Source organism: Macaca mulatta, chromosome 13 (genome assembly GCF_049350105.2).
Source record: "Macaca mulatta isolate MMU2019108-1 chromosome 13, T2T-MMU8v2.0, whole genome shotgun sequence".
In the NCBI taxonomy this organism is placed as follows: Eukaryota; Metazoa; Chordata; class Mammalia; order Primates; family Cercopithecidae; genus Macaca; species Macaca mulatta.
The window spans coordinates 8,179,749-8,198,158 of record NC_133418.1 but is presented as its reverse complement, the minus strand read 5'-3'; the positions used below and the strand labels follow the sequence as shown (position 1 = coordinate 8,198,158).

Below are 18,410 nucleotides of genomic sequence, written 5' to 3'. Positions count from 1 at the left end.
ACCACTGCACTCCAGCCCAGAAGGCAGAGTGAGAGTCTGTCTCCCCCCAAAAAAGTGGGGAAAGGGAGGAAAAGAAAAAGAAAAGAGGGGAGACATTTTAAGGTGAGAGGAAACAAACACGTTGTCAGAGTGGACCATGTCCTCTTTGCAACATTTCTTAAAGATTTGTGATAATGATCGTGCTTAGGCAGCCCCATGATGTATAACATTCCTAATGTTCTAGGGAATCGAGTAAAATATTTGTATGATAGATTAGGTGTCTAACTGAAATTGGGAACTTGTGAGTGATGCCACAGCTGTAGGAAGACCCCTTGGTTTTCTGACATTGTTATATGGATATTTAGAATTAATCGTCTTTAGTGTCACTAGCATGGAATGAATTATAGAACTGTGGAATTCAAATAATTCATAATTCTTAATGTCTTCCTCTGAGTCAAGCTTAATTGACTACAGAGTTTTCACCAAAGGAAGTTGTAGAAACGTCCTCCGCAGTATCTGTGTGGAAGTTGTGGTCATAGACATTTTTTGTCCTGTGTAGCTGGTACCTTGTGTATAATGAGCATTAAATATTTTTTTAATTAAAAAGCATAAACTTTAAAAAATTTAAATTGTTTTTAATATCCACAATTTCCTATGCAACTTAGAATCTAATACTTACTGTGTGACTCTGGCAAACTGTTTAAATTTTCTAAGCCCCACTTTTTTCATTGATGAAAGGCCGTTGTCTTATAAAATGAGCATAATAATGTTTATGGCACAGATCTTGTATCATTTTTAGATTTATATGCTTTTATTAAAATTTTGTGTTTTGTATTATAAATAAGGACAACATAACAGTTTTGTTGAGGGGGTAAATAAAATAACAAATATAAACTTTCTTTACAAGTTCTCCAGCACCAGGCTCAATATTACTGTTATTATGATTCCCATTATTACTAAATTCTTTAACCATAAATAAAACATAGGACCCAGGATCTGAATGGGGTTTAGTTCTGTGTGTTCGAATGGTGATATGCATACAGTCTAAATTTTGAAAAGGAAGGAAAAAGCATGAAACATTCATTTACTACATATTCTTAATGTATCTTATACTGTTTTGTTCAGTGCCAACTCTGTGCCAGTGTGCGAACAGGAGAACCAGATTGCGTGTTTGGGGAAACCAGGAATTAGAGTGCCAGGCACTCTCCTGTATGCTGAGGATACAGTTTGATAGAAACTAGATGTAGACTTTCTTCTTATGGTACGGTTTAATAAAGGATTCAGATAATTAGCATAAGAAGTGCCATTATGCGGGAGAGTGGAGGGTTCTATGTAGGACTTATGCAGGGCCCCAAGGTTTGGTGAGGGGAGTCTGGGAATGTTCCCAAAAGGGAAAAATCACTAAAGTGAGACCTTCAGGACAAGGAGGAGGTGGGCAGGTGGACAGCAGAGGTGTTCAAGGCACAGGAACGAGCCATAACATAGCAGTTGGGAAGATTGGGAGCTGACCTTGAGCAGATGAGCAGGGGCTAGGTCATGCAAAGCCGTGGCTACCAGACTGGGACTCTCTCCTGAGGGGAGAGCAGTGGCATCACCAACTGCTCTTTTTTTAAGAAACACCACCTTGGCTTGACGGTGGAGGAGCGATTGGGCTGGGGTAGGAAGGACAGCTGGGAGATGTATTTTAGGAGGCTTTGCAGGGGGCTGAGAGGGAGAACATGGAGGCCTGGGCCAAGGAGTTGGCAGTGTGGAAGGAGAGAGTTGGACAAATGTGAGCGGTCTTCAGGTAGTAGAGTTGACAGGTCTAGAGGGGGTTGATTGGATATGGGGGGCATGGGAAATGGCAGAGTCCAGATGATGCCCAGATTTCTGACCCAGGCAACTAGGTGGGTAGTGCTGCCATCTGTTGACACAGGCAACAAGTGGAGGCTGGGGTTGGGGTCGGCATGTTGGTGAGCTAAGTCTGGACATGCAGGCTGTCTATGAGAAACCTGACTTGAGAAGGCCACATAGGGAGTTGGATAATTGGTAGCTGAGAAGAGAGATTTGAGTGAGTCTTGGAGACTTGCACAACATCAACATGAAGATGGCACCTGAAGGCAAGGAATGAATGACATGTCCCAGGAAGACTGTCACTTGGGAAGAGACCAGGTTTTGCACAGAGCCTGGAGTGGCACAGGAGGGAAACATGGCAAGCAAACTGAGGAGCAACCAGAGAGACAAGAGGGAGACCGTGATCTCATGGTACCAGAGGGCCAGGGAAGGAGGGCTCTGAAGGGCAATGCTAGCCTAGGGGAGGTAGGAGAGTGAAACGCATCCACGCATTGCCCCATGAGGAAGTTGAATCCTGGCTGCGAACAGGAGAACCAGATTGCATGTTTAGGGAAACCAGGAATTGGAGAGAGAGAGCAAGTGTAGACAGCTTTGCGGAAAACTACGGCTGGTAAGAGAAGGTGTAATGGCAAGAAAGAGGCTCAGGGAGGCTTATCGTTCTCTTTTTCTAAATACGGAGGGGCCTTGACCAGGTTTATTTGCTGATTCGAAAAAGCCAGTTGAGACCAAGAGCAAACAGGAGAAAGTGGCATCTGTGGGAAGGTGGGGTAGGGGGGACAGGCCTCAGAGCCCAGGTGGGAGAGTTAACCTGGGGAGGAGAAAGGGCTGCCCTCAGAGAGGAGGAAGGGGTGTGAAGGCTGAGTGAGGGAAGGTTGGAGGAGGGAAATTGAGGCGCGTCTGACCGCTGGTGACTGAGGAACCGAGCCCCTGACCTCATACCCCGATTCCGCTTTTGTGGTGACCGCAGGGGCTGCGCTGTGTTCTCCTCCAGATTCTGATATTTTTATTGTCTTATTTCTCTCTTCTCTGTCCTCTTGACCCACTGAGACTGCTAGCTAAGCTTACAAACTGCCCGTACCAAAACAGGTCATTCTCTCCTCACACAGGGTGTCCTTCCCTCTCAGGTACATTCGTGAGTTTATTCTGGTAGTTTCCACCTGTGTTGTCTCCGTGGAGAACCGTGATGGTTGGCCTGTCAGGGTGATTAGCTATCATGAGGCATTTGGGGCCATGCATCTCCTTTTAATTCTTCCTTTTTGAAAAGTCAGTTCTATTTATCTTCTTTCTAGCCTAGGGCTTGTCCTCTACCTCACAGGTAAGTTGATTCAGTTCAGTGGATAGCAGTAGTTCAAGGTGACTCTTACTCCTTTTCAGAAATCCCATTTCAACCTCAGCCTATCTCCTCAGTGGTCCTGGAGTCGAGTTGGATTCAGGAAGAGCATGAGCTATTTTTTAAGGCTAATGTTGAGGGTTTCTGGGCCTTCTGGGTCCATGAGACTGACCCACCTGAAGTGTCGGGACTGGATGAGAGGACTCAGACACCCTTCTCCCCTCCGACTTCAGGCACCAGCCCATGACCCTGAGTGGCCACAGCAAGGATTGTGGGAAAGGGCATCATGGTTAAAACATAAGCATGTTATAAAATATGACGCATTGTGTAGATAGATAGCTTTTAAAATTCCTAGGAGCTGAAGTTTAGAAACTGGGGCCGTAAAGTGAAAATGAAATTTAACTGAGCATTTGGCGGAGGAAAAATAATTTACTGGCTCTCCCATGAAAAGCCCTGGGATTCAGCATCCTTCTCATCGCAGACACCTGTGATTAATGACAGCCCCGCGCTGCTGCTGGGAAAGGAGCGCTTTGAAATAGCATAGTAGGGACTTTGCAAGTGGGTCTCATTTGGTTAAGTTACTGCCTTTGTGAGGTTCTGCTGCATCTTTACATTCTACCAAGGAGAAGATGGTAAATCAGAGTAATTGCTTCATCCCAAGGCACTTTTATATTGTAAAGGAAGAAGGTCCTGTTAAGAAACTCAAATTAACTTCTGCTGTTTATACTATGTGGAAAGACTCGGAAAGCTGCTTGTCATACAGCCTGGCAGTTTATTTATCATGGAACAATTCCATTAGAACCTGACACTTGTTCTCGTGGCACCAAGACTTAGGATCCCTCAGGAAAAGCATTTAACCCTTGGAAATGCAAAGCTGTCATTTATCTGTCATCTCTCTAAAACCCACTGGAGTGTATTTACGAGAGAGATTTGAAACAGTCATCGTTCTGCTGAACTAGAAATGGAGCTGGGACTCAGTGAATGATCAGTGAAAAACTGATGAGTGTCCAGTACCAGTTTGCAGCGACTCGACTGTGCTAGCTCTCTCATAAAATGAACTCACTGTGGCATTCTGTATCTCTTAAGGAATTCAGTATGCAGAATTCACACTGAAAAACTGGTAGAATGTGGGAGTCGGTTTACCTTACAGCTTCTGAAATCGTCTGTTTGAAAAAATATAGGGACTAGGGTATTAGTTCACTGCTAGTGCTGTGTCATTTGAATTGCGTATTCCAGTTATATTTTATAGGTTTTAGAAGAATTCTTAAAATTAACCTATATATATCAACCAAGGAGGCTTAGCAGATCTTGGAAGAATGAACTGAAACAGTCATGATCCGTAAATTAACACCCTTTTGCCTAGCATTTACTAACAAAGGATGAAGGTACCATTTGTCAAAGCTTGTCAGTAAGCAGTTCCCCAGGGAGGCAGTGGAGCAGAGTCTAAGAATTTGGTGTCTGGTGCCAGACTGCCTGGCCTCACATCTAAGTGATGTCGCTTACTGGCTATGGGACTTGGACAGTGAAGAGCCTCTTGTTTCTTCACTGTAAACAGGGAGAATGCCTCTTGAGGTTTTAAATGCAGCAATTCATGTAAAGTCCATGCAGAGTAGTTGTTAACGAGCAACATTTAACGTGAGCCAGATGGACCTGGGAGGATGACATAGATCCAGAAAATTATTTGGGATGACGACTGTGGGTTAAACGTGTCTATGGTTGTTTGTGACTTTGTGACTCCCTTTAATGTCATAGTTTCTCAAAAGATATAGTACAGAAGTGGTTATGGCACAGACCACCCTCAGTATCATTCCCGTTCTGGTAGAACAGGTCAGCACAGCTAAAGTAAAGATCTAGAAATGCTCCCAGAAAATATTTTCAAGATTGAATTAAGATTGAGAAAACCTTTACTTGCTTGTGGTCAGAGACAAACAAGTAAAAGGGAACCGATATTTTTGAGGAGTCCATGGTAGAAGTAATGCACAGTGGGTGGAGGGAGTGTTGGTGACCCAATGTTATAGTGCTGTTGGGGGAAGGTAGACAGAACATTCATGGGAACTGAAATTACTTGGCTCATAAGAAAAATCCAGTATAAGTGAGCAGGGGCATAATCATATTCTTTAGGATTTAAAAATTTGTTATATGCACTGTTGACTATTTCTTACTCTTCAACAGATTTTTAACCACTAGGACCTTCACCACCACTTTCACCACCACCAATACCATTACCACCACCACCAGCATTGTCGTCATCACCACCATCACTAATGTCACCACCATTATCATCACAACCACTACCATCATTACCATTACCACCACTACCACCATCACCACCATCAGCATCACTACCATCACCATTATCATAACAGTCACCACCATCACCATCAGTACCACCAGCACCATCACCACCTTCATCACCAATACCATTACCACCACCATCACCACCACCACCATCAGCATCACTACCATCACCATTATCAACACAACCACCACCATCATCTCCATGGCCACCACTACCACCGCCACCATCACTACCACTATCACAACCACCACCATCACCATCACTACTACCACCACCATCACTATCACTACCACTAACATGTTCACCACCATTACTGTCACCATCATCATGACCGCTACCACGGCCACCGCCACCACCGCTACCACTGCCATCACCACCACTACCATCATCACCACCACTACTGTCACCATTATCATCACAACCACAGTCATCATCAGCGTCACCACAGCTATCACCACCACCATCACTATCACCATTGCTACCACCACCATCACTACCACTACCACCACCACCACCACCATTATCACAATCATCACTATCATCACCACTACCACTGCTACCACGGCCACTACCACCAATACCTTCACCACTACTGTCACCAGTGCTACCACAACCACCATCACCACCACCACCACCATCACCATGACCACCACTGCCACCACCACCACCATAACCATCATCACCATCACCACCATCATCACTACTACCAGGACTTCTGCTGCCGCTATCACCACTGCCACCACTGTCACCACCATTGCACCTGTATCATCACAACCACAACAACTCAGGGCTTCAAAGACTCCAGTTGGGAGATTCTTGCCTTTTTACCACGTTCTACCTTCAGCCTCACCTCCTCTGTCTGAGTTGACTCTGTCCCATGCTCCCTCTCTGCCTTTCAGTCCACCAGCTACGTCTATAGATTAAGAAGGGAATTTGCAAGTACACTTCAGCAACCTTGCTTTACTCTAATTTAAAAAACAATTTCTGATTTTTGTCATTTGCGTTATAAATAACAAGAGATGTTAATGAGTTTGACTCGTTAAATTTAAAACAATTGTTATAATTTTGGAGTGTTTGATTAAATTTCCTTAATTATACACGGTGCTTATGCTGCTGCTCTGGGGAGCAGGAGAGTTTCTGGGGAATGGTCTTCTCTCCTCCTTACGCCTTTTCTTCTTCCTGCTCACCCTCATGACTCCAAGTCCATGCCCAGGGAGCATGCTACCATATCGTCAGGTCTCAAAGTATCTGAAAAGATTGTCTTCTCTGTGGCCAGGCTGCTTAGAGGCAGCCTGATGCAAACTGTGAAAAGGGGGAGAGTGTTTCTGTTTCCTCTGAATCCACCCTTCATGCATTTGCTCCAAACCAAACGTGCTCTTAGGAAGGGATCAGACGAAACTATTTAGAGTGAGGTAGCAGTGATAAGTTAGCGGTGGGTAAACCACATAAATGAAACTTTAAATGAGGAATTCCACCTTGTTAAAGAACTAAGGTGGGCCGGGCACGGTGGCTCACACCTGTAATTCCAGCAATTTGGGTGGCCGGGGCGGGCGGATCACGAGGTTAGGAGATGGAGACCATCCTGGCTAACATGCTGAAACCCCGTCTCTACTAAATATACAAAAAAAAAAAAAAAATTAGCTGGTGTGGTGGCATGCGCCTGTAGTCCCAGCTACTCGGGAGGCTGAGGCAGAAGAATCACTTGAACCTGGGAAGTGGAAGTTGCAGTGAGATGAGATCGCCCCACTGCACTCCAGCATGGGCAACAGAGTGAGACTCCGTCTAAAAGAAAAAAAGGAAGTAAGGTGGTATGGAGAGGATAACATAACAGCCTCTGAATATACTCCCAAAGACCACTTACTAGTAATCCATGTATTTTGTACCTTTAAGCCCTTCTTCCTTTCCTTGTCCTTAACCTGCCCTTTTCTCAAGACCCAGCTCAAAGCTGGTCTCCTGAAGGAAACAATGCTGATTCCCTGTGCTACCCCTGCCCGTGCCCTGACCACAGGCTACTCACATTGTTTGCTTGTGAAGGGGTCCCCTTCCTCCTTCTCCCCATTCTCCTTGCCCCAGACTGTTGTCTTCTCATCAGCAGAATGGCTCAATCACAGCCCTGTCTCCCCAGTATCTGACACAGTGGCATTTAGAAAATGCTTTTGGGTGAAAGTGAATTGTGTTTTTATTACTTGAAAAGGACAGTATTTTAAAAACATGCAAAACATGATAACTTTTTCCAAAAGATAGGGGAGAGGTGGTTCATTCTCTTCTCCTTGAATTCATTTATTTCTTAGACCCCCACAACCCTGGAGATACATCGGTAGTTTGGATAATTTTTAAAAAATAAGAATAAAACATTTTGATGATTCTAGTCGAGGGATACAATTGGCTTCATCTACCCTTGCCTAAAAGTCTCCTCCATGGGAAATGCAGTTTGCTTGGAGCAAGTGCTCCAAAACAAACTGCATTTCATCAGATTTCATCAGGCTGCATGTGGATGTGTGCAGTGGGGAGGAGGTTGTCCCTCCTGGCTGGCTGGGTCTGCTGAATCAACCCGTGGCTCAGCCAGAGGGCAGGCTGTCCTGGCTCCAGCACCTTTCTCACCAGTAGGGCAGCCTAGGGAGAGATTGGAGCAGGCTGATGAATGGGTAGCACTTGATAAAAGTAGTGACATCAGTAGCCCTCGCTGGGCAACTTTAGAATCTATCATTTAAATTTTTTTTTTATTCACTCCTCTATCTTCCATTCCACAGTTCTAGGTTACATGGGTCTGCTTTGTGTGTGTGCTGTGGAAAGAGACTGATTTCTGTCTTTTGTCAATTGGGGGCTGTAAACAATTGTAACAGTTGAGACTTTATTCCAGAATTCTCCTATGGTTCTCTCTGTCTGACTGGGAAATAGCTTGCCTTACTTCATTTATTGCTGTTTTGCCTCTGTGGGGCTCATGTTAACTAGTTCTCACTACTGGGCTTGTAGACATCAGGGTTTAGGAGGCGCCACCACTTGTTGGCTCCAGGGTAGCTCCTGTTCTCTGGGCAGAGCTGAGTAAGGTACTTTGGACATTGCTGTTCCTTCTACACAGTGTCTCTTTATGACATTGTTTTGATGATCAAACTCTTATCCTAAGTTTCTTGATCTTCATAAAAGTTAACCCAGTCATAATATTCACCATCACTGTCTTTCTCCAATGGGCATTGTGAGGATAATTAAGGGACATATAGGTGAAATGTTTTGAGCTCAATGGAAGAGAGAAGCCATCAGGCTCATAGATGTTACTTTTACTTAGTTTCATGCTGTTACCATAGGATCAAGAATAGATGAATTTTGGAAATGATGACAGTTTCATGTTTAGACATCTATTTCTACTTAACCACCATCATTGGCCTTGGCTGGAGCTCTACAAGATACCTCAATTTATAGATTTAAAACAAATAAGTGAGAAATGATCAAAAATGTTTTTTACTACATTTTTATTTGCTATTTTAAAAAAAATTCTAAAAAAATAAATAGGCCTTTTTTTTTTGAGACGGAGTCTCGCTCTGTTGCCCAGGCTGGAGTGCAGTGGCGTGATCTCGGCTCACTGCAAGCTCCGCCTCCCGGGTTCACGCCATTCTCCTGCCTCAGCCTCCCGAGTAGCTGGAACTACAGGCGCCCACCACCATGCCTGGCTAGTTTTTTGTGTTTTTTAGTAGAGATGGGGTTTCACCATGTTAGCCAGGATGGCCTCGATCTCCTGACCTCGTGATCCACCCGTCTCGGCCTCCCGAAGTGCTGGGATTACAGACTTGAGCCACCGTGCCCGGCCTAAATAGGCCCTTTAAAAGGAGTTGATTAAAAAGTTTCATTTTTCTGGGAATGTTATACATCTGCAACAAATAATAATATTGAAGCAGTTGGCTACCTCCAATTTCATGCAAAATAAATAAATACATTTGGTGACATACATTTGAGGAATGTGATTTTTATAATTTTTATGGAAATAGGAACAACTTTACAGATGATAGAAGTTTTTACCATCTGCTGGTAACAAAGAAACATAACTCATAACGTGTGGCATATTTTGAGTTTAATGTATATGTCGGCATGCCGGGAATCGGAATTCTCTTAGACCTAAGTCAGCCATCCCAGGGGAAGCTGACCTGACTTTCAGCTTGTCAGGGGAAAGCTTTCTTTGCTTTTAAAGCATGATCTTCACATTGCTCAAATGGCAGAGGGATGAAGAGGGCTAAGCTTTCATGGCAAGAGATGAAGAGAGAGGCACTCTGCAGGCTGGTGAGCACCAGCACGATTTTCACTTGTAATTAGTGGAACGGGGGCTCACTGTCGAGAAGCTACTGTCTTTATGAGTCAAAACATTTAGTATTGGTGGAAAGGTGAGAGTTCAGACACTTAGGGAGATACAGGGGGTGGGAAGCCCAGCCTTTCTCTTACAGTGACAGCCGCTTTAAGCAAGTGACATTTTAGCTCCCTAGCCATGAAATGACATGTGGTGGGGGGGCTTGTGGTTCTAGTTAAGGAATGGGTGGGTTAGTTTTAAGAAGCAGCTCAGTAGAGGCTACAGAGCCGCCCACCAAGGAAGGAGGAGAGAAACCAAAGGGAAGACCTTGCCTTTCTTTTCGAGTTTCCTTTCCTCTCCTTTGAAGAAGTGGGGACGTTGCCATTTTGGGTCATCCTGGCTTCACCTTAGGGTGTGGAAGCATGGCACAAGCAGGATGGCCGGCCCCTGAAAAGACGGCTAGTGGATTTCCATTCATAGATTATGAGTAAGTGGTCCTGAGGGTGTCCACTCCTTCTTGGTCTTAGGAGCTGTAGGCTGGTTATGTGGGTAGAACCTCATTAGTGGATTTTATCTAGCAATCTGGATGCTTTAGAAAGCATCTCGGAGTGCTTTGGGGGTATCTTTCAGCTTAAAGGGGTTGGGGGATGAGGCAGGTTTAAAGAGGAGCCTCTTTTCTCTCACCTCCAACTTCTTCAGAGTAGGACATGACTCACAGCTCCCAGACCCTGGAAATGTATTGGGTCCGATGTCTGCCTGATTCATTTTGGTTTTTATCCTATTGCCTTTGTCTTAAACATTTAAGCCACACTGAAAAATAAGTGGAGTGTATGAATCTGTTTTCAGGGCTGCATCTGCTGTGGTCCCTTCCTTTGTTCATCTTGCCTCCCGTTCTGCCCCCTCTGGGATTCTGGATCCCTTCCCCTTGGCCTCTGGAAAATATGCGGACAGACTCGTGCATGCTAAGCTCCTCAAGGCTAATCAGGTTTAAAGTGCTTCCCCTTCTTGTGCTGTTTATATTTCTTGCAGGGGTGAAGACATCTTAAACCAGAGGAATGACTCTCTAGTTGTGGAATTTCAGTCATCAGCCAGCAGATGCAGGAGGTATTACTTTGGGCATGGGGGCTTTCTGAGAAGCCCCGAAATCATTCTCAATGACCACCTGCCTGCTCCATCTTACATAAGGCCACTCTGTGCATCACACTGGTCTTGTGTGTCTGGTTGAGTTGACCTGACTGAGGGCAACAAGCATGGGTGTGGGAGTCCCTGTGTGTATGGGAAGAGGGAAGAGTTGTGATGCATGCTGTGCAAGCCTTTTTTTTTTTTCTTTTGAGACGGAGTCTCGCTCTGTCGCCCAGGCTGGAGTGCGGTGGCGAGATCTTGGCTCACTGCAAGCTCCGCCTCCCGGGTTCACGCCATTCTCCTGCCTCAGCCTCCCGAGTAGCTGGGACTACAGGCACCCGCCACCACGCCCAGCTAATTTTTTGTATTTTTAGTAGAGACGGGGTTTCACCGTGTTAGTCAGGATGGTCTCGATCTCCTGATCTCGTGATCCGCCCGCCTCAGCCTCCCAAAGCGCTGGGATTACAGGCGTGAGCCACTGCGCCCGGCCGCTTTTTGTTTTTTAACTGCAGGTGTCAATATTGTTCCAAAAGCTAGAAGTTCATAATGAAACTAGAATTCTCCTGTTGATTAAAGACTACTTCATATCCATCCACAGTGTGGGTCATATGTCCTCAGAGCAGTCTCCATTTGAAATCCATGGAATGTTCGTGAAAGCCGGGGTTTCATATTACAGATGTCCACAAGCAGGGCAGGACCTTCATACCCTCTGCTGGGAACTGGAAGTCTGGTTCTGTGAATAAGAGTGTCCTTCCCATCTCCCACCTTCCTTAGGCTGGTCGCTGTCAGTCACCACAGCGACCCCAGAGAGTTCTTAGTGATCAGTGATCATGATGTTAGAGCTGTGAGCCTCCCAGTTGGTAGAAGATTCCAGAGGCTGCAGTCCCCGTTATATGAAGGTCACTGGTTGGACTCCCAAATCTAATAACTGTGGGTAATATACTAAGGATGAATTAAAATGCTAATAGGCTCCATGTTCTGGATATCGTTACATTCCCTAATCTTAAATTTAAATTAAATGCCTTAGGTGCTGCAGCAGCTTTGCCAGAAGCGTGTTTAGCATCGCATCACCCCTTACACAGCAAATTTAAAGTGCACCCCAGCCACGCGGGCAGAGTTAGGATAAGCAATATTTATTTCACAATAATTTGTGTGTCCCCTACAGCTACATGATACAAATACTCTCTGTTTTACTAAAGATAATTATTTAGCTTTTAAAAATCACAATTTTTATAAGTTCCTTTGAACCCACCGATCCTTTTATTATTAGCAATATTTTATTAGCAATATGTTGGATTCTGTGGCACCTAAAGCTACTCCAAAGCCATTTTATAGATTACCTTCACATTTAAGCCTTATAACAGTGCCATGAAACACCCCTGCTTTATAATGAAGTCACTAAGGCGTAAAGAGACCGAGTGCCTTTTCCATCCCCCGTCGCTGATTTGGGGAGAACCACATTTTGCAGGTGAGGGTCCCGACTCCCAGCTCAGCGTCTGCCCACCTGACCAAGTGGGAGCTGGAAGCAGAATGATGGCCAGGTCACTGAACCCACCTGCTTCTGCTGGGAAACGAGGACAGAGCTCATCTTAAGGGATCTGTAAGCTCTTTTCGTTGGGTAGCGTTGGTTCTGTTGTCTACATGGAGGCCAGATTTCTTTATCCAGGGAGCCAGAAAAACAAGTGCATTTCCTTCCTTCAGTAAACAGGTCACTTCCTCATCACTAGTTGAATTAGCCCCCTTGTTTTCTCCTTATTAGGGGGAAGGAACACTTTATTTCTTCCTCATTTCTTCCAGTTGTCTGGTGCCTGGCCACTTCATAATTGTATTTTGAGAGAATAGATATTAATTTTCTTCAACAAAAGGCCGAGTTCCTTGATGACACAACATAATTCAATTTCCGTTCTCTCCCCTCGTTGCCTGCACCCCTTCCTGCTGGCACATTTTTCATAGTTAGGAGGAGCGATAGTGTCAAATATATCAGAAGGAAGAATTGATTCAGTAGTCGTTTGACGACTTGACTGATTAACAGAGATCAGAAGAAGACTCATAACTGTGAAAACCACTGCAGCATGGAGTTTTAACAGCTCTTTAGGGAGCTAGTTAATGAAAGAATCACTACAGAAACAGCCATGCAAAAAGAAAGAAAGAAAGAAAAAGAACAGGAGCATTCCCGTATAACACTCAGAAGCTCTGTCATAGAGAAAATATGCTCATAATTTCTATTTACACATCACTGTAATTACCGTCTGCCTTAAGATTACGTTCAGTCTTCTCCTGTCAAAGTTGCTTAGATAGTTCCTCTTTCACACACCAGGAAGAGAAACCTAGTACTGGTTGGAACTGGTCCTGAGGATTCTTTTTCCCCCGAAGCATGTAATTGTTAGACACCCCAGCACGCTGCCTGATTACTCTGGCTTTTGTCTTGTCCGTGTTCTTGTTATCATCACCATTTGTCCACGAACCAGACTTCTGCACTCACATGAGTGTTACGTTGGGCTTTACAGTTTAATTTGTGTGTGTGCTTGTTCTGTCTTCTTTCTCCTGATGCAGTGTCTATGAGCCAGATAGAAATGCATTACGGAGGAAAGAACGAGAAAGAAGAAATCAAGAAACTCAACAGGATGACGGCACGTTTAATTCTAGTTACTCTCTCTTCAGTGAGCCCTACAAGGTAGATGGTTTTCAGTTGTTCATCTCTACCTTTCACTTGTTTCTCTCACTCCCTGTGAAGGTGGCCTTGACTAAAAGAATTGTCCGACCACACTTCACTGCATCTTCTGTCTGTTCAGCCCGGGGAAGACAGCTCAGCCACCAAGTGCAGGGTCTTCCCCCAGAAATTGAGGTGTGTGGTTCACATGGCTTTACTGGCTACTCCCTCAATAACATGCAACTTTTGTTTACTATTGACACCTGCTTGCTGTGATTTTTATTAATAATACAGACTTCATCTCTGCATTAACATATCAAGGTCAATCCCATTTGTTATGTTTTCTCAGATGTAGGAAAACAAACACTATTAGAAGGAGGTTGTGTTACATATTTGTCGTACATGGATCACGCTAGGATTAGAGTACCTGTTAGGGCTAATGAGAAAGAAAGTCTAAGATTATTTCTCATTTTTACCAAAGGCCAGAAATATAACCTTGCTTCCAAAATGAAATGTCATCCCAGATTTCACAAATACCTTAGGCTGTGTGGAGCTCTGGGTTATTCCGGCTTCCTGCACGTTTAGCCCCTGTTCCTTTAAGCTTCACATTGACATCTCTTGCCTGTCACTCTGGATTTCTGGCAAGAATGATATTTAGACTAATCCTGAGCCAAATCTGAATTTTCAAGTAAAACTTCTAATGGGACTACAATTACAGGACAATCCAATCATAGAAAGACTTAATCCAGGTCATTTTTTAAAGTTGTAATAGTTAATTTTCCTGATTTCCAGGTAATCTGTTTTAGCTGCAACACACGCAAGACCAAGGATCGATCCACCTGTTCCTTTTTATTTTTTGAGACGGAGTCTCCTTCTGTCGCCCGGGCTGGAGTGCAGTGGCGCGATCTCGGCTCACTGCAACCTCTGCCTCCCAGGTTCAAGTGATTCTCCTGCCTCAGTCTCCCGAGTAGCTGGGACTACAGGAGCCCGACACCACACCCTGCTAATTTTTGTATTTTTAGTAGAGACAGGGTTTCGCCGTGCTGGTCAGGCAGGTCTCAAACTCCTGACCTCAGGTATTCTGCCCACCTTGGCCTCCCAAAGTGCTGGGATTCCAGGCATGAGCCACTGTGCCTGGCCGGATAGATGCCTTTTTATGCACCCCGAGGCCATTATAGGCTTCCTATCCTGTTGCATCCCCAAGTACTGACAGACACCTTCAGAGACGATGAGGATTTCGATTTCATCTCTCAGATCTCATTCCGCATGTGACAACCCTGACTCTGTGATTGATAAGGGCACCTGTCCATTATCTCCCGTGTTTCTGTTGTCTCTAACAATAGCGTGGATATGTTTTTCTTTCTCCAGACTAACAAGGGGGATGAACTGTCCAACCGGATCCAGAACACTTTAGGCAATTATGATGAAATGAAAGACTTTTTAACTGATAGATCCAATCAGAGTCATCTCGTCGGAGTTCCCAAACCTGGGGTTCCTCAGACTCCTGTGAACAAGATCGATGAACATTTTGTTGCGGATTCAAGAGCCCAGACCCAGCCCTCATCTATCGGTAGCACTACAACTTCCACACCAGCAGCTGTCCCCGTGCAGCAGACTAAGAGAGGCACTATGGGCTGGCAGAAGGCTGGGCACCCACCCTCCGACGGCCAACAGAGAGCAAGTAAGCACAGGCACAGCTTGCTTAATTTGCACAAATCTGCTAAAACCCAGAGAACCTTAATAAAAAAATAAAATCCCCGTGTATCGAGCCCCTCATCCTTATCTTCCTCTTCTTCTTCTTCCAACTCAGCACAACAGGGCTCTCTCAGGACCTTGCTTGGAGATGGTGTTGGCAGACAGCAGCCACGGGCCAAACAAGTATGCAATGTGGAGGTGGGCCTTCAGACCCAGGAGAGACCACCTGCCATGGCGGCCAAGCACAGCAGCAGCGGACACTGTGTTCAGAACTTTCCTCCATCCCTAGCTTCAAAACCCAGCCTGGTCCAGCAGAAACCGACCGCGTACGTGCGGCCGATGGACGGCCAAGATCAGGCCCCTGATGAGTCTCCTAAGCTGAAGTCGCCTTCGGAAACCAGCGTGCACTGCACATCGTATAGAGGAGTCCCCGCCAGCAAGCCGGAGCCGGCCAGAGCCAAGGCCAAGCTCTCCAAGTTCAGCATCCCCAAGCAGGTGGAGGTGAGTCTTTATCGGCACCGTTCACATGCAACTGCGTAGTTACAAGTGGCAACTTGACCCTTGTGAATTCAGTTTCCGTGTTTCTTGTTTTTCAGTGATGGGGTTGACTTCATGTGGTAGGATTTGTAGCCGTCATTAAAAGGGGAGGCAGACTTACATAATGATGTCTTAAAAATCTCAAATTTATTATAAATGAAATTTTTAGAGTTCCAGCAAATGCAGTTGTGTGTGTATGTATTAGTTAGGGAAGGAATGTCCCCTTCAGTATGGTTTGAGGATTTTCTTCTGAACAGCTAGTGTTCACTGAGGTATGAATAAAATTAAGAAATAAGTGAATAAGTGATTCAGAAATAAGAAAAGCACTTACAGGCTATAATTTCAGTATCTAAATAGGTAAATTTTTATGTGAAAGACTTCCAGAACTCTTTTAACATTTTTGTGTTTTGAAATATTTTAACACAAACTTTACCAAGTAAACCTCATAATAGTTTTTAAATTAATTGTTTAAATTATTCAACTTTGAATATGGTGAATTATTCAAATATTTTAGAAATCCTGTCCTGTCTCAGACCGTATTCCAAATTGATGATGGTTGTGAAGAGTACATGAAGAAAAAAATATGACCATGCATACATATTTTTCGCTGTGATATGGTATACTAACTAAAATTAAATGTGAGTTCTAGAACATTATACTTAGGAACTGTTCAGTTTTTTCTTTTTAACATATTCTTTAAAGACTGAGTAACATTGTGGCCAGAATATTCTTTGTATCTTAATAACCAAATGAAATCAATGATTTGACATTTGTTGTTGCGTTTTTGACAAGACTGAGCTTAAACATTTCTGAACTATCATCTCAGAGATCACCATGGACTGATAGGGAGATCAACATATCACCCTTAGAGGAGACCTCTTTTTTAATCTATGAGATGTTTACACTGGTTTTGCAGAGAAAATTAAGTGACATGTATACCGTAACTTTTTTTTAATTACACTTTTATGATAGATTCTAGAAAATGTTCACTTGGAATTAATGGAAGCAAAATGTAATTTCTAGAGGCATTTATGTTTTTAAAAGTTTGTAGGAAACACACATACATAACACCTTACAAAACCGAATTCATCAGGCTGTTTGATTCATCATCATCAAATGACTGGTAGCAGCAAATAAATTCCGGTGTATCCTTAAGCAGTGGTGACTGACTTTTACAGCCACCAGGAATCCCTGCATTATTTCAGTCTCAATTGACTTCTTGTTAAAATGGTTTTTATCTACCAGAGAAACTTCAGATTTATTAGGTAATAATTTACATGTTTGTTTATTTTGGAATTCAGTGAGTTCATAAAACTCTAGTTAAAACAAAAAAGATGAATTTTTGATTGCCAGTAAAGCCTTAAGCAGATAACTGTGCAGTTTTTATGAGGCTTTTGGGTATGTCATTAATAACCTGGACACTTTCAGGATGCCCTTTGAGGACTCAGATTGGAAAGAACATGCTGTGTACAGTGTCTGGTTAGCAGAGAGAGCAGGGGATGCCTCAGACAGAGACTCGTGCTGAGAGAAATCAGAGCTTTTCTATGGGAAGTGTTCCATTTCCCCTATATGCAGTGACATTGAACTAGCGAGCCTGCCCTCTTCCTAACATTTTGTCCTGAATATTTCCAAAAGGCCAATCATTCTTTGATAGAGAAGAGATAAGAGGTGTTGTCTGTAGAACAAAGTTAAAAATTGGTGGGTGGGTTCTTTTTTTTAATTGGTGAAGGGGGGTGCAGTATTTATTTTAGTAAAAAGCACTGCATATTAGGAGAAATATTGTAATTTGAACCTTATAACACTAGTCTGGGCTCACTCCCACAATAAAAACATGACTAAATTTCACAGTTAGCAGTCGAGTAGTAAGTTACTTCTACCCTTCAAACTCAGAGATTTTTGTTGACAGTATTCCAAGAGAAAATTAAGAAATATTCTTTTGCAGGCACATTATTCAATGTTTATAGTCTGTTCCAATAAAATCCACAATCAGGCCAGGCACAGTGGCTCATTCCTGTAATCCCACTACTTTGGGAGGCTGAGGTGGGAGGATTGCTTGAGGCCAGAGTTCAAGACCAGCCTGGGCAACATAGTGAGACCCCATCTCTACAAAAATTAAGTGAGAAAATAAAATTCACAATCATCACATAGAAGCCGAAGAATTTTATCAACCAGATTTTACTTTTGAGGGAATAAATATTTTTATTTTTTAAAAGAGGTAAAACAATTTAATGTGACAAACCATTTCAAAAATATTCATGTGAATATTTTTAAAAATAAAGATACTGCAGGTGTGAAAATCTCCTCTCAATAGTACAGACATTAATTTCCAGTGAGGTAGAGAAGGTGTTTTTCAGGGAAATTTCCAAAGAAAGTGACCTACAAGGTTATTACTTGACTATGGTGTTTCAGGATGTTAGCTACAGAGCAAGACTTATCACAGTGTGAAGAATTTGGGGGTTGGAAGGGTTAGGTAAAAGTGACATAGAAACAAGGAGGGTCATGCAAAAATAGCTGTTTGGCATTGTATAGGTACATTCCTCATGAGAAAATCAGATTAATGACTAGGTGCAATGCGATGAGAATGGGTTTTTTTTTTTTTTTTTATTGTAAGATGTAATCTCTGCCTCCAAGAAATTTACATTAACTGAATAAATTAGACTCCAGCACATAGCTTTTAATTTGCAGTTTCTCT

At 43.5% G+C, this 18,410-nt stretch overlaps 1 protein-coding gene across 4 annotated transcripts in view; it reads left to right on the top strand.

The window, feature by feature from the left end:
- Nucleotides 1–18,410, top strand: part of AFF3 (ALF transcription elongation factor 3) — a 580,285-nt gene that overhangs the window by 82,898 nt on the left and 478,977 nt on the right. For 2 of the 4 annotated variants that reach the window (XM_077958869.1, XM_028832236.2), the window contains exons 3-6: nt 10,744–10,818; nt 13,390–13,510; nt 14,855–15,167; nt 15,297–15,682. In XM_077958869.1, coding sequence (XP_077814995.1) covers nt 10,744–10,818; nt 13,390–13,510; nt 14,855–15,167; nt 15,297–15,682 — 895 coding nt within the window. The remainder of the gene's footprint in view (nt 1–10,743; nt 10,819–13,389; nt 13,511–14,854; nt 15,168–15,296; nt 15,683–18,410) is intronic. The other 2 variants (XM_077958872.1, XM_077958871.1) reach the window with 1 other exon arrangement.